This window comes from Mustela nigripes, chromosome 17, assembly GCF_022355385.1.
Source record: "Mustela nigripes isolate SB6536 chromosome 17, MUSNIG.SB6536, whole genome shotgun sequence".
NCBI classification, from domain to species: Eukaryota; Metazoa; Chordata; class Mammalia; order Carnivora; family Mustelidae; genus Mustela; species Mustela nigripes.
In genome coordinates this window covers 22,459,085-22,474,203 of record NC_081573.1, presented here as the reverse complement: position 1 = coordinate 22,474,203, position 15,119 = coordinate 22,459,085, and the positions used below count along the sequence as shown (strand labels likewise).

The window sequence follows — 15,119 nt, the reverse complement described above, 5'->3', positions numbered from 1 at the left end:
GCATGGAGGTCAAGGGGAGATGGAGAGGAGAAGGGAGTTGGGGGAAATTGGAAGGGGAGGTGAACCATGAGGGACTATGGACTCTGAAGAACAATCTGAGGGTTTTGAAGGGGCGTGGGGTGGGAGGTTGAGGGATCCAGGTGGTGGGTATTGGCGAGGGCACGGATTACATGGGGAACTGGGTGTGGTGAAAAAATAATGAATACTGTTATGCTGAAGAAATATAAAAATATTAAAAAAAAAAAAGAAAAAGAAATGTGACCACGCGAACAATTTGAAAACATTATGCTAAGAGAAAGAAGCTAGTTACCAAAGACAGAATACCACATGATTCCATTCTATGAAAAGCCAGATTAGGAAAACCCAAAAGAGAGAGAAAGTAGATTAGTGGTTGCTTAGGGCTGGGGAGAGGGGCTTAGGAGGATAACAGGAAATGGGTTTTGAGGAAGTGACAATGTCATAGAACCAGCTATGGTGATGGCCACCCATATCTGTGACTGTGTTAAACGTTATGGAATTGTTCACTTTATATGGGAAAACTATAGCTAAATAAGCTAAAAAAAGAAGTAGTTAAAGAATTCCAATCATCAGACAAATCTAGAGTGGACAATGTTCTACAAGACAACTGGCCTGGACTTGTCAAAGAACCAAATCATGAGAAGAAAGGGGGTGGAGATGAGAGGAGTTGGGGATTCTATACAGAAGGAAACCAAAAAGTAGACCCAAGAAGCAAAATCAAGGCAGGGACTTTGATTGGATCCTGACTGAAAACTGGTATCTGGGATAATAGGAAAATTTGACAAGGATTAGATATCAAATGGCATCATCTAATTCTGATGTATCTGGATGGAGGAGAAAGACCATTTATCTTTGCCCCTTTGGCTGGTGGCCTAGAAAGAGCCTACCAAGTCTCAGAGCTGTCAGCTCATGGTCATGGACATTTGGCTATTCCTGCTTTAGGGAAAGGAAGATGTCATGTTAGCACAACCCCAACTGCTGGTTTATAAATGGGTCATGGCTGAGTTAGTGGTATGGACTGTGTTGGACTTGGAGACACACCCCTCAAGGCCCCCTGTAGGAGGTGCTAGTTGCCCCAGTTGTAGGGGTGTCCCCAGCATTCAGCCTCCAGCTACCAGCCTTCCAGGACTTCCTCAGCCTTGCCAGGGCCACATGCTGCTACACAGTAGCTGGTGGAGGCAGAGATAGAAAAGCCTGGTCACTTTAGCCAAAGCAGGACAGCCCTAGGGTCATGATCGCTCCAGGGCCCTCTGGCCACTCCTACTTCTACACTCCCCTGTTCTTAGGTCATGGCTTCTCGGCAGTCCCTCCTCACCTCCCACATGCTCCACTCTGTTTCTGAGGTCCACACACTGCCATGTGCAGTTTCCCACTATTCTAGGAGAAGGCAACAGGCCACTCTCACAACGAAGATGAAAAGCCATGCCACTGCGGGCTACATGGGAATGTGTGTCCTTGCTGGTATGGGCAGCACCACCCTTCCTATGCCAACTGGGGTGAACGACAATCAGGTAGACATTGGAAAGGGCTGGCTAACACCACAAGGCTTCATGCAGTCTATCGAGAAGGATCCTCCTGACGTGCCCCTTGTCCTGTGTGATCCCAGGCAGTGACTTCCTCTCCCTACACTTCCACCTGGCAGGAGAATGCCAGTGATGTGTCACAATGCTTATGACCATGGAGGTGAGGGGACAGGAAAGGAAAATCAGGCCTTCCATGGGGAGTGACACAGATGGGGCTCCTCACGTGCAGAGAGCAGGGAAGCTGTATTTTCACATCTCTGCCCAGTTATACTACCTTGGTCCTTGTCAGTCACCATGGACCCAAGGTCATGAGTCTGCATTCTCAGCAGGCAATGGGCAGCCCTCCCACACCTATTTGTAAACACATCTGGCCCCTGTGACCACCGCCATCCTGCCCCAACTTTGGCCAATCTGCCATCTTGTGTGGCTTGGGCAACTAGCCTCTAAGACACCAGGATATGCCTGCTTCCCCATCCAAACCTCCCTCAGCAGCAGAGTGATCCATAAACATGTAAATCAGAGGGGCACCTGTGTGGCTCAGTGGGTTAAGCCTCTGCCTTTAGCTCAGGTCATGATCTCAGGGTCCTAGGATCAAGCCCTGCATTGGGTTCTCTGCTAATCAGGGAGCCTGCTTCCCCCACTCTCTCTCTCTCTGCCTGCTTCTCTGCCTACTTGTGGTCTCTGTCTGTCAAATAAATAAATAAATAAATAAATAAATAAATAAATAAATAATCAATCTTTAAAAAGGCATATAAATCAGAGTAGTTACTCTTCTACTTCAAACGCTTCAGGTCTTCTAATAGCACCACAGTAAAAGTCAAACTCCCTACAAGTCTGTAAGACCCTGATTCCTCTGTCTCCCAGCTATCTTGTCTTGTCCCACTGTCCCTCTACTCCAGGCTTCTTGCAGTTCCACTAAAGTACTAGTTCATTCCCACCTCAGGGCCTTTGTACATACTGTTCCCTCTGTCTGGGCTGCTTTCTTCACAGCAATTCTTGCTGGATTTTCATCATGCTTCAGAGCTTGGCTCTACTGTCTCCTCCTGAGAAAGGCCTTCCTGAAGCCACCTTATCCTTAGTGACAGGCCTCTGTTCCACTTGCTATCACATTGCCCTGTACTTTCCAGGAATTCTCATAACTGGAGGCAATCATGGTGTCTTTCTCATGTATTTTGCTTACCTATGTCTTGACCCCTTCTCCCTTCTTGAGGACTGACCTCTGCTAGTCTTTGTTTCACTTTCCTGGTGAAGGAACACTTCCTGGCCCATTACAGGAATTCAAAGAATATTTGATGAATGAATGAATGGAATGAATGAATGGATGGATGGAAGCCAGACGGCCTTGGCTGGGACACGCAGGCCGGAGAAGCCCATGGCTCTGGCTTGCAGAGGCAGTTCTCCAGATGAAGGCAGAGATGATGCACTTCTGTTGCCTTCTGTTCCATGTTTTTGCCATATGGCTTGCTGCACACTGGGCTGAATTGCAGATGCTCTAACTTGGAGCTTTCTTGCTTTTATGTGTTAATAACATAAAGATGGAACATAGCTTACCACACATTTTGTGTTTGCTGACTATCTATATGTGTATAAAACAGACGTCGGTGTTACTAGCCAACCCACTTGTGAAGTGGAAGGAAAACAGAGCAATTAGAGAGGGAGGGAGGAGGTGGGTGCTGCCTGAGACCCTGGCCAAGTCTCCAGAATTATGTGTGCCTCCCGTGGAGGGCGGGCTCTACCCAGGAGAACATGGCAGGGCGGGGCTTGGCACAGAGATTTTACAGCCTTACAGTTCCCATGATAGGGTCCAGCTCCTCATGAAGCATGGCACAGAGTGTGCTCCCTGCAGTCCTGCCCAAGTCTTCCTCAGCCTCAGTGTTTTCCTTTCCCACCTCCACTCAGCCCCAGACACACCTGCCGACTGTCACTTCCAGGAGGGACCGCTCTCTCTCTAGCCTCTGAACACCCCACCTCAGACCACAGCCCGCTCACCCCTCCTGGTGTCACTCAGCAATCTTTCACTCAAATGTTTGAGACTGAGTGCCTCCCACGTGCCTTTGTGTAACGACCTTCTGAAGGGGGGAGGGCTCCAAACAAATAAACAAATGCACAAAAACAAAGTGTCTCACATGCAATGAAGAACAAAATATGGGGCTTATTTAAAAAGACAGAATTAAGCATTTGTGCCACCATGGTAGCCACAATGCAGGGCAACCAAATATCCCTAATTGATATAGAATATTTCTTTGAAGAAGATTCCAGTGAGTAGACTCTGAACAGTGGTGTGTCAAGGCAGGGGTGAAGCAAGGGTCCTGGGGCCCAGGGAGGAGCAGTATTCCATCACGGATATTGCTTGGAATGGCAAAGCTGTGGGAATGATACAAACAGATGACTCTTAGTCCATTTCTCTTTTTTTAAGTTCTTCACAGACAATGTAAGACAGAAATAAGAATAATAAAGCCACGAGAGCCAAGAGGAGAGCCTGAGGGGAAAGCCAGGAAAGGGTTTTCACCTCCTGGGGGAGACCGGACTTGAGGTCCAGCCTGTCCTCTCAGGCCCAGCGCCCATTACAGTCACCCCAGGACCCAGCTAGTCCCCACTGACGTCACTCAGCAAGATCTGCTCCATCTGACCCAAAACTGCCCAGAAGTTGGGTCAGGGTTTTCCCCAGGAATGAAGGCAGACCGGCCAAGGGAAGGACTTCAGTGGCCATCAGGGCAGACCACTGACTAGGACCCCATGTTCCCAGGTCTGGGGGAGTTGGACCCAACCCATGAGCAATGAATGGGTGAAGCTTCCCCCACTCCCAATCACCTCTATGAGTTAGGAAAACCATCTTAATGGCCCACCACCCTGTGGAGAATCATCTAAATGAGACCCCTGCTTTCTAGAAATAGTTTTGAAATCAATATACTGGACTTCAGCCTTTGAGGTACTTTTCCAGCATGGCCAGCAGCTGCTTCTTCAGGTCCTCACTGCCCATGACCAATGTGGTCAGGTGTTCGGTGTCCCTCCACTCCAGGTCCTTGAGGATGGTCATGGCTTCATTATAGAGCTTTTGCTTCTTATCAGGTGGCAGCTCCATTATGGTCTGAGAAATCGGCTTGAACTCTCCACTTATCATCCATGTACCTAAGAGAGTCCCAATAGCCTCCCCTAGAAAACAAGGAATGTTCAGTTAGTTGGTTCAATGTGTGCTCTTGCCAGGAGCACGTCCACTGCCTTGACGAGTGAACACATTAACGCACAGGCCAGAATGGGCTTGGCTTCATGCCTGCTCCACCCCTTCGTGAGGGGGCAAGTGTTTCTGGGGTCCTTGTTCCATTTTTCTCAGATAACTGACACCCAACATGCCTTTTCCTAAATTGTGCATTCACAGACGCAGCACAAATTATCTCTCACCGCACAGCTCTGAGAACTGAAATCTTCTCCAGGGCCCACATGTTTCCTGCTTCCTAGAAATATCTCTCATCTTAAAGGACAGAGCTGAGAATCCAGTGCCTTTGCAAGGAGAATCATCTCAGTGGTGAGGATGAGTTTTCTTCACAATATGCACTTTGCCCCTGAACTTTGGAAATTCTCAGTGAAATCCTATGGTTAAAGGACCCTGTGGACAAAAAACGAGACCATATGTCTGGGAGCAACTGTTTTTCATGCCAGCCCTCCAGAGTGGTATGATGATAACTATCAAATAGAGCTTACTCAACTGTACAAGTAAGTGAAACCATATATTAATTGACCCTTTCTGCTTGACTTACTTCACTCAGCATAATCTCCTCTAGTACCATTCATATTGACGCACAAGTTAGGTGTTCATCCTTTCTTTTTATAAAAATTTCTTTTCAGTGTAGCAGTATTCATTGTTTTTGCACCACACCCCTTGCTCCATGCCATCCGTGCCCTCTCTAATACCCACCACCTGATTCCCACTCCCCTTCAAAACCCTCAGATTGTTTTTCAGAGTCCATAGTCTCTCATGGTTCACCTCCCGTGCCAATTTCCCTTAACTCCCTTCTACTCTCCATCTCCCCTTGTCCTCCATGATATTTGTTATGCTCCACAAATAAGTGAAACCATATGATAATTGACTCTCTCTGCTTGACTTATTTCACTCAGCATAATCTCTTCAGTCCCATCCATGTGGCTACAAAAGTTGGGTATTCATCTTTTCTGATGGAGGCATAATACTCCATAGTGTATATGGACCACATCTTCCTATCCACTCGTCCGTTGAAGGGCATCTTGGTTCTTTCCATAGTTTGGCGACCATGGCCATTGCTGCTATAAACATTGGGGTACAGATGGCCCTTCTTTTCACGCATCTGTATCCTTGGCGTAAATACCCAGGAGTGCAATTGCAGGGTCATAGGGAAGCTCTATTTTTAATTTCTTGAGGGATCTCCACACTGTTCTCCAAAGTGGCTGCACCAATTTGCATTCCCACCAACAGTGGAAGAGACTTCCCCTTTCTCCAAATCCTCTCCAACACATGTTGTTTCCTGTCTTGCTAAATTTGGCCATTCTAACTGGTATAAGGTGATATCTCAATGTGGTTTTAATTTGCATCTCCCTGATGGCTAGTGATAATGAAGATTTTTTCATGTGTCTGCTAGCCATTTGTATGTCTTCATTGGAGAAGTGTCTGTTCTTATCTTCTGCCCATTTTTTGATATGATTATCTGTTTTGTGTGTGTTCAGTTTGAGGAGTTCTTTATAGATCCTGGATATCAACCCTTTTTTTTTCTCTCTCTACTGTCATTTGCAAATATCTTCTCCCATTCCATGGGTTGCCTCTTTGTTTTCTTGAGTGTTTCCTTTGCTGTGCAGAAGCTCTTGATTTTGATGAAGTCCCAAAAGTTTATTTTCGCTTTTGTTTCCTTTGCCTTTGGAGACATATCTTGAAAGAAGTTGCTGTAGCTGATATCGAAGAGATTACTGCCTATGTTCTCTTCCAGAATTCTGATGGATTCCTGTCTCATGTTGAGACAGATTAGGTCCTAGCAACAGCAATCAGACAACAAAGAGAAATAAAAGGTATCCAAATTGGCAAAGAAGAAGTCAAACTCTCTTCGCAGATGACATGATTCTTTATATGGAAAATCCAAAAGACTCCATCCCCAAACTACTAGAACTCATACAGCAATTCAGCAACGTGGCAGGATCAATGTACAGAAGTACAATGTACAAAGTCGATGTGCATAAATCAGTGGCTTTCTTATACACTAACAATGAAAATACAGAAAGGGAAATTAGAGAATCGATTGCATTTACTATAGCACCTAGAACCATAAGATACCTGGGAATAAACCTAACCAAAGAGGTAAAAGATCTGTACTCTAGGAACTACAGAACACTCATGAAAGAAATTGAAGAAGACACAAAAAGATTGAAGACCATTCCGTGCTCTTGGATCAGAAGAATAAACATTGTTAAAATGTCTATACTGCCTAGAGCAATCTATACTTTAATGCCCTTTTGAGCTTATTTTTGTGTATGGTGTAAGAGAATGGTCGAGTTTCATTCTTCTACATATAGCTGCCCAGTTTCCCCAGCACCATTTATTGAAGAAACTGTCTTTTTTCCACTGTATATTTTTTCCTGTTTTGTTGAAGATTATTTGACCATAGAATTGAGGGTCCCTATCTGGGCTCTCTACTCTGTTCCACTGGTCTATGTGTCTGTTTTTATGCCAGTACCATGATGTCTTGGTGATCACAGCTTTGTAGTAAAGCTTGAAATCAGGTAACGTGATGCCCCCAGTTTTATTTTTGTTTTTAAACATTTCCTTAGTGATTCCAGGTCTCTTCTGGTTCCATACAAATTTTAGGATTATTTGCCCCAGCTCTTTGAAAAATACCGGTGGAATTTTGATTGGAATGGCTTTAAAAGTATAGATTGCTCTAGGCAGTATAGACATTTTAACAATGTTTATTCTTCTGATCCAAGAGCACGGAATGGTCTTCCATCTTTTTGTGACTTTTTCAATATCTTTCATGAGTTTTCTGTAGTTCCTTGAGTACAGATCCTTTACCTCTTTGTTTAGGTTTATTCCCAGGTATCTTATGGTTCTTGGTGCTATAGTAAATGGAATCGATTCTCTAATTTCCCTTTCTGTATTTTCATTGTTAGTGTATAAGAAAGCCACTGATTTCTGTACATTGAGTTTGTATCCTGCCACGTTACTGAATTGCTGTATGAGTTCTAGTAGTTTGGGGGTGGAGTCTGGTGGGTATTAGAGAGGGCACGGATTTCAGGGAGCACTGGGTGTGGTGCAATAACAAGGAATACTGTTATGCTGAAAATAAAAAAAAAAAAACACATTGAGATACCACCTTACACCAGTTAGAATGGGCAAATTAACAAGACAGGAAACAGCATGTGTTGGAGAGGATGTGGAGAAAGGTGAAGCCTCTTCCACTGTTGGTGGAAGTGCAAGTTGGTGCAGCCACTTTGGAAAACAGTGTGCAGATTCCTCAAGAAATTAAAAATAGAGCTTCCCTATGATCCTCAAATTGCACTACTGGGTGTTCATCCTTTCTAATGGCTGTTAATAGTCTGTTATATATATATATATATGGACCACATCTTCTTTATTCATTCGTCTATTGAAGGACATCTTAGCTCTTTCCACAGTCTGGCTCTTGTGGACACTGCTGCTATGAACATTGCGGTACAGATGGCCTTTCTTTTCACTATATCTGTATCTTTGGAGTAAATACCCAGCAGTGCAATTGCAGGGTCATAGGGTAGCTCTAGTTTTTATTTTTTGAGGAAAATTCACACTGTTTTTCAAAGTGGCTGTAACAGCTTGCATTCCCAACAACAGTATAAGAGTGTTCCCCTTTCCCCACATCCTTTCCAACACTTGTTTCCTGTCCTTTTAATTGTTGCCAGTCTAACTCGTGTAAGGTGGCTTTTCAATGTGGTTTTGATTTGAATTTCCTTGATGGCTAATGATATTAAACATTTTTTTCATGTGTCTGCTAGCCATTTCTATTCGTTTTCTTCCTTAAATTACTTTTATTTATTTATTTGACAGAGAAAGAAACAGCTAGAGAAGGAACACAGCAAAGGGAGTGGGAGAGGGAGAAGCAGGGTGCCTGCGGAGAAGGGAGCCCAGTGTGGATCTTGATCCCAGGACCCTGGGATCATGACCTGGGCCAAAGGCAGATGCTTAAGGATTGAGACACCCAGGTGCCCCTCTATGTGTTTTCTTTCTTTTTTTTTTTTTTAATTTTCAGCGTAATGGTATTCATTGTTTTTGCACCACACCCAGTGCTCCATGCAATCTGTGCCCTCTATGTGTTTTCAATACGATGGATTAGGAACACAAAGATCATGTCATGGGAGCAACCACAACTCAGCAAAAAAGTCCCACAGGACAGAGACTTTTGTGAGGTCTCTGTGGTATCAAAATCTAGCTCTCCCTGCAAGGCTTACCAAGAGTAGCTCCATGTGGACCTCCAACCATATGACCGATCATTCCACCCACAGCTGGCTTCAAGCTCCCCTTTTCCCTCTCCTCTGCGATGCGGCACAGCAGCTTCATGATGTCTTCCACCTTGAGAGGTTTCTTGGCGAGCCTCGAAGGAAGCCTTTCAAAGGGAGAGTTATAATGAGTGTCAGAGTATTTGCACCCAAATGTTGCTTTTGCTGGAGTTTGGAGGACAGCCTCACGCAGAGAAGAGGAGCTCTGCTGTATGCGGAACCAACAGCACCCAGCAATGTGATAGGTTCCTTGACACAGAGGAAGTCGGGGAGCCGCTAGTTAATAAGCACACAGAACCTGCAGAATGCACGAGAGGCCTTCCTTGCCCTCTGCATAACTTCTCACTTATGAGAGATTACAGAACAGGCCCAGCCACAAGCTGCATCTGTTCATCACAAGTGAGGCAAGCGTGTCCTCTCTCGCATCTGCAGCCTTCATGCCGCCTCAGGCACCCCCAGTGCACAGAGCCTGGGAGAGGGCAGATTGTCCCAGCCTTGAGTCCTCTGTCATGTGACAGGGCAATAAAGCTCATGCCAAGCCCAAGAAGGGGGAAAGTACTGGGCTCTGTGACCACCCTGGCCTGTGCCCTCACATGCCTGCCAGGTGACCCTGAGCAGATTCCTCACCTGTAAAGGGAGATAAGCCACCTACAAGCTGGATTCTGGAAAGGTCTGGGGGGAATGGATGCAAAGTACCTGTTGTGAGTCTGGAACACACGGACCTGAGACCAGATGGCTCTAAATGAGTCTTCTGTTACTGATACACACCACTGGCTTTTCTGTAAGCAACCTCTCTTAATGCCCATCCAGTTCTGCACGGGGGATAATAAAGGCAGGGACAGGATGGCCCTAAGAATGACCAGTAAGATGGAGCAACCAGAGAATAAAATAAACCAAAATATTCCAGAGGTTTGCATGTGTTTGCATAGACAGACAGATGGACCTTTCGAACAATGACCTTTGAACAATACTCTGTGGTCAGGAAAGTGTTATCCACACTGGTGGGAAACTGACAGGTACACAGGGCAAAGGCAGGGGGTGCTCTGACCCAGAGTCAGTGGGCATGGAGATCCACAACACTGACGGGACACCTGACAGGACCCGGAACCCAAATCAAAGTGGCCATGAGTTGGTGCTTCTCTTTTTGGCTCCAATCGGACCCAAGGCTGGAAGGGCGCTTTCTTTCCTTCACTCCCCTTTTCATGAAAGTAGTTCCTAAAGTATCTTGACATAGTTTGGGGCAGCCCCTTTGCTCAAGAACTCTTGGTTACCTCTCTTTTGACCCAAGGAAAATCCAGAACCAGACACTCTTGTAGAAATCATCCTCTCAATACTGGAGGAGAATTTTGAGCCCCGAGAACAAGTCTGTAGGTCTACTGGATCACCACAGTCGGGGTTAAGAACATCTTTGCCATTCCAGAAGTGATAAGTTAGTGTCCTGGACTCTGGCCCCTGACATGTTCGAAATCAGCGATTCTCCATAAGTCGACCCCACTTTGGACAGCAAGACTCGAAGAGAGCATGACCCAAACATCTGACATCGGCTACTTAGTCCTCAAGTTCAGAAAATGCAAACAAGCAAAAAGTGTCTGTTTGACCATGTGGGGTGTGGAGGCTTTGAAGGGGCAGGCCCTGCAGGGGTGCTCAAGTGACTGGAGAAGAAGTCAGGAGCGTGTGCCCTCGCTCTGGCACCATGTGTCCTGGACCTGCCAGCACATCTCTGAGCTTCCTGCCCCTTTGCTCACTACTGGCAACCCCTTGCAGGGAATGGAATATCTGTCCTTTATCCTGGGGAAAAGGGAGATGAAACTTGGACCTGGGAAGGTGCTTCTGGGGCTGCAGTGAGCTTCCCATTTCCAGGCACAGGAAAACCCCAAGCATGGTCTTTAAGGCTGGCTCCCTGGCCAGGACACTCTACCCAGACACCACTCCTAAAACAGGGTTTCTTCACAATTATTGACCTGCATGTGGGAACACTTCTGCAGGGCAAGAAAATGTGTGGAAAGGAAGCAGGAAACAGCCACTTCACACTCTGGTCAATCTAAAAACCTAGCTTCCCACCTGCTCTGAATGACTTCATACAAACCCAGAGGGGCTAATACAACATGATTGATCATGCAAAGACCACTCACTTCCAACCTCCTCTCAGCACAGGCAGACCAGCCCAAGGCAGGAGCCCAGGGCTCTGTGGACCAAGAGGTCCAGCAGGTGTCCCGGTGTGTGGGAGGGCACGAGAAGATGTGGCTCACCTCTGGCTGGGTTCAACAGCTACACATCACAGCAAGACATAGCACTACAGTTGCCTCAATGCAAGACAGAGCCGGTTTAATTTCCGTGTGAGAATCATTTTAGACTTTAGAGCATCAATAGACTCTTGTGGAAGAAAGGTTTGTCACCCCATCTCTTCATTCTTACTGGAAAGCCCACCCTCCTGACTTCTCAGAGATTGCCAGACTGAGGAAGGAAGCCAGTCCTGTTCACCCTCCCACTCCAAGATTGCCTTTGTCTTTGAGCAGCAAGGAAACCAGGAAGGAGGGAGGAGGGAGGAAGAGTATTCTGATGGGGACACACCTCAGAGGGTGGGAATGGGGTCTCCCCTCCCCATTTCACACCTATTTAAGAATCAGATTTGTTCATAACACAGGCTCTGGTCACAGAAAGCCCATCTGCCAGCCACAGGGAAAGCAAATGCCAACTTGAAGCCCTGGTTTCTTGCAAGCACCAGGCTGGTCTGCTGGTGACAGCAAGGTTCTGGGGAAGAGGTAAATGAACCCATCCCTGGGACTGCATCCTGCCTTTTTGAGATGGACCAGATTGTGAGAGAGCAGGGAGAAAAAGGCCTCAGAGCTAACACGGACTTCCGTGCACTGTGTTTAAAAAAAAAAAAAAAAAAATTAGAAAAGCAGAGCCCCTTAAGGAGTCAGAGTGATCTTGCTCACCTGCCATCTTCAGTACTTTCTACTTCCTCTGCATGGCCTGGTTCTTGCAAGCCTTGTGTCTGCACTTCTGTAGGTCTGCTCCAAATATCCCATGTGGGACCCCACTAGCACTTTCGGATATGCCCACAGACTTTTTAATGACTGAAGTGTTGCCAGTATTTAAAAACCAGATTTAACATATATCAGAGTTCTGATTTCTCTTGAAAAATCAAGAGAACACCTTCCCATAGACACAGAGGCCAAAGCCGAACAGGTCCTGGCTGGGTGACCTTACCTGAGCAGAGGCCCATAAACAGGTCATCTGCAAAGTCTCAAATCTCCCTGCTTCCTCTTTTAAAGGCTACAGAAGCCACCAGTCCCCACCACAGGAATTGTCCCCTCTGAGATCTCGAACATCCATTCCTGATCATCTCTAAACTTTATCTGCAGGGCGAGACCAGGGGTGCTGACTCATCAAGTATCCTTCTAGGACTCTGTCCCACAGTTCTAACACCTGCCACTCCACCCATGCACCTGGGACGCATAGGAAGGTGATGCACACGCCGGGTTACTGCAGATGGCACATACATGCAGGTAACTCAAGAGGTCATACACACACTGGGATCACTCTGCTGGGAGCCAAGGCCCTGAGCCCACTGCCTGGGTTGTAACCCCAGCTCGGCTGCTTCTGCTTACTTCTGGTATGACATCAGCCTCTCTCTTTCTCAGTGTCTTCATACCTTAGCAACCGTGGATAGGGCTCTGCGCCACACCTCACCTGCACCACATCTGTGCACCCAGCCCTTTACCTGCTGGGACGCGGCCACTGGTGCCACAGAGACCTAAGGACCAGCTTCTCCAGCCCCACCCAGGGTCTCCTAGCCCCGGAGCTGCCCCAGCACGCAGACCCCCTCTCTGACACCTTCCGGCTCGCCCACGCAGGAGGGCCTTCTGGTTCCCACTCACCATGGCACCGATGCCGCCACTACTATCACCACCACTGCCACTGCCACCACCACATTCACCTCAGCCTTCCTCGTCCTCTCTGCCGTCGCCTCCGCTACCATGGTCCTCCTGGTGGCTGCCACTACGGTCACCACTATGGCCACCAGCACCACTGGCCTCACCAACCGGCTGTGCTGCTCTGGTGCCTTCACCTTCACTTGATGCCTCTCTGGCTTTGGCTTGCTGGCCAGGTGTTGCCTAGAACCCGGAGACTGAAGGATCCTGGGGAGATTCTCCTGAGGGTCCTTCTCCAGCCCTCTACCACACACATTTTATATGTGATTTGGTATCTCTGACCCTTGGGCCTAAGGAAGCTCCTCCCCTGCTTCACTGGTCTTGAGGGAGATCCCAGTAACCCAGGGAAACTCAAGGTGCTAAGTTAATGTTTGCTGAATGTATGGGCCGAAGTCCAACATAGGCTGTCCCCCATCCACTGCAGCAGCACAGGCCTCTGCGTCAGGGGTTTGAAAGGCTAAGCACTGGCTTCACTCCTAAGGTTCCAACAGAACAGGGAGTTCAGCTTCCAGGACAAAGTTGAGGTCGGGGAACTTCTTGGGTGGGGGCAGATCTGAATATGGTGGGCTTGCAGGGAATCCTTCAGAGGGAGCCTGGAGATTTCCCCCACCCCCCCCCCCCACCCACAGGCTGGCCTTGAACCATCTGAAATCTGAAAAAGGGCTCTGGGGGCTTTCTATGAACAAGCCCACTTAATCCTGACACTGTCTTCCAACCTAGGCATGGTTGCCACTGCTCTATTACAGATAGCTACAAGAGGTTGGTCTGCCCAAGGCCACCCAGGTAGGGAGTATCAAGGTCCACACTCTAACCTGGGTCCACCTGGCTCAAAGCCCTCACTGGGCCTCTTTCATTCAAAGTCTTTTTGTTTCATTTTCTTCTCTTTCCTCTCCTTTGAATGGGAAAGTATTTTGGAAGTATATACGCCATATATACACACATATATATAAACCATAATATTCAACATACAAATATGCACATGCATTGCTGAATTCCTGTATCAGTTCTAACAGTTTTGGAGTAGAGTCTTTTGGGTTTTCTACATACATATCATGTATCTGTGAAGAGTGAGAGTTTGACTTCTTTGCTTATTTGGGTGCATTTTATTGCTTTTTGTTATCTGATTGCTGAGGATAGAATTTTTGGTACTAAGTTGAACAACAGTAGTGAAGGTGAACATCTGTAGTATTCTTTTTTCCTACTATTTTTTTAAATTCTTTATTGTTTTATGTTAGTCACCATACATCATTAGATTTTGATGTAATGTTCTAAGAGTCATTGTTTATGTATAATACCCATTCCTCCATGCAATTTGTGCCCTCCTTAATACCCACCACCATACTCACCCATTCCCCCCACCCCCTCCCCTCTAAAATGCTCAGTTTGTTTCTGGAGTCCACAATCTCTCATGGTTCATCTCCCCTCCAGTTCTCCCCCTTCACTTTTCCTTTCCTTCTCCTAATGTCCTCCATGTTCTTCCTTATGTTCTACAAGTAAGTGAAACCATATGATAATTGACTTTTTCTGTGTGACTTATTTCACTCAGTATAATCTCCCCCAGTCCCATCCATACTGATGCAAGAGTTGGGTATTCATCCTTTCTGGAGGCTGAGTAATATTGCTTTGTATATATGAACCACATCTTCTTATCCATTCATCTGTTAAAGGGCATCTCATCTCCTTCCACAGTTTGGCTATTGTGGACATTGCTTCTATGAACATTGGGATGTGGTTAAAACCCAGTAGTGCAATTGCAGGGCCATAGGGTAGCTTTAATTCTCTGTGGAATTTCCACACTGTTTTCCGAAATGGCTGCACTAACTTGCATTCCCACCAACAGTGTAAGAGGGTTCCCCTTTACCCACATCCTCTCCAACATTTGTTGTTTCCTGCCTTGTTAATTTTTGCCATTCTAACTGGTATAAGGTAATATCTCATTGTTGTTTTTTTAAATTTTTTTTCAATTTATTTATTTTCAGAAAAACAGTATTCATTATTTTTTCACCACACCCAGTGCTCCATGCAATCCGTGCCCTCTATAATACCCACTACCTGGTACCCTACCTCCCACACCCCCGCCACTTCAAACCCCTCACATTGTTTTTCAGAGTCCATAGACTCTCGTGATTCACCTCCCCCTCCAATTTACCCCAAC

The 15,119-nt window shown here is 46.5% G+C and overlaps 1 protein-coding gene across 5 annotated transcripts; it reads right to left on the bottom strand.

The window, feature by feature from the left end:
* Nucleotides 1-3,679: 3,679 nt before the first annotated feature.
* Nucleotides 3,680-13,240, bottom strand: LOC132004911 (protein C19orf12 homolog). 5 transcript variants are annotated; one of them, XM_059381542.1, is made up of 4 exons: nt 12,911-13,240; nt 8,979-9,133; nt 4,453-4,694; nt 3,680-3,905 (listed from the first exon to the last, which is right to left on the bottom strand). In XM_059381542.1, exons 1-3 carry the CDS (start codon nt 13,009-13,011, stop codon nt 4,459-4,461), a joined length of 492 nt encoding a protein of 163 aa, XP_059237525.1. In that variant the 5' UTR covers nt 13,012-13,240; the 3' UTR covers nt 3,680-3,905; nt 4,453-4,458. The 5 variants fall into 5 exon arrangements, with proteins under 5 accessions (XP_059237525.1, XP_059237521.1, XP_059237522.1 ...); XM_059381538.1 differs by having other exon boundaries at nt 4,475-4,694; XM_059381539.1 differs by having other exon boundaries at nt 4,475-4,694; nt 12,970-13,240.
* Between the last annotated feature and the right edge of the window lie 1,879 nt (nt 13,241-15,119).

Excerpts from the sequence above, each read along its gene's own strand:
- LOC132004911 (XM_059381538.1), bottom strand. The coding sequence starts at position 13,011 with ATGGTAGCGGAGGCGACGGCAGAGAGGACGAGGAAGGCTGAGGTGAAT. Across the intron at positions 9,134-12,910 it reads GTGGCGGCATCGGTGCCATG|GCTTCCTTCGAGGCTCGCCA; the intron begins GTGAGTGGGAAC and ends TCCCTTTGAAAG. Across the intron at positions 4,695-8,978 it reads TCCACATGGAGCTACTCTTG|GGGAGGCTATTGGGACTCTC; the intron begins GTAAGCCTTGCA and ends CTTGTTTTCTAG.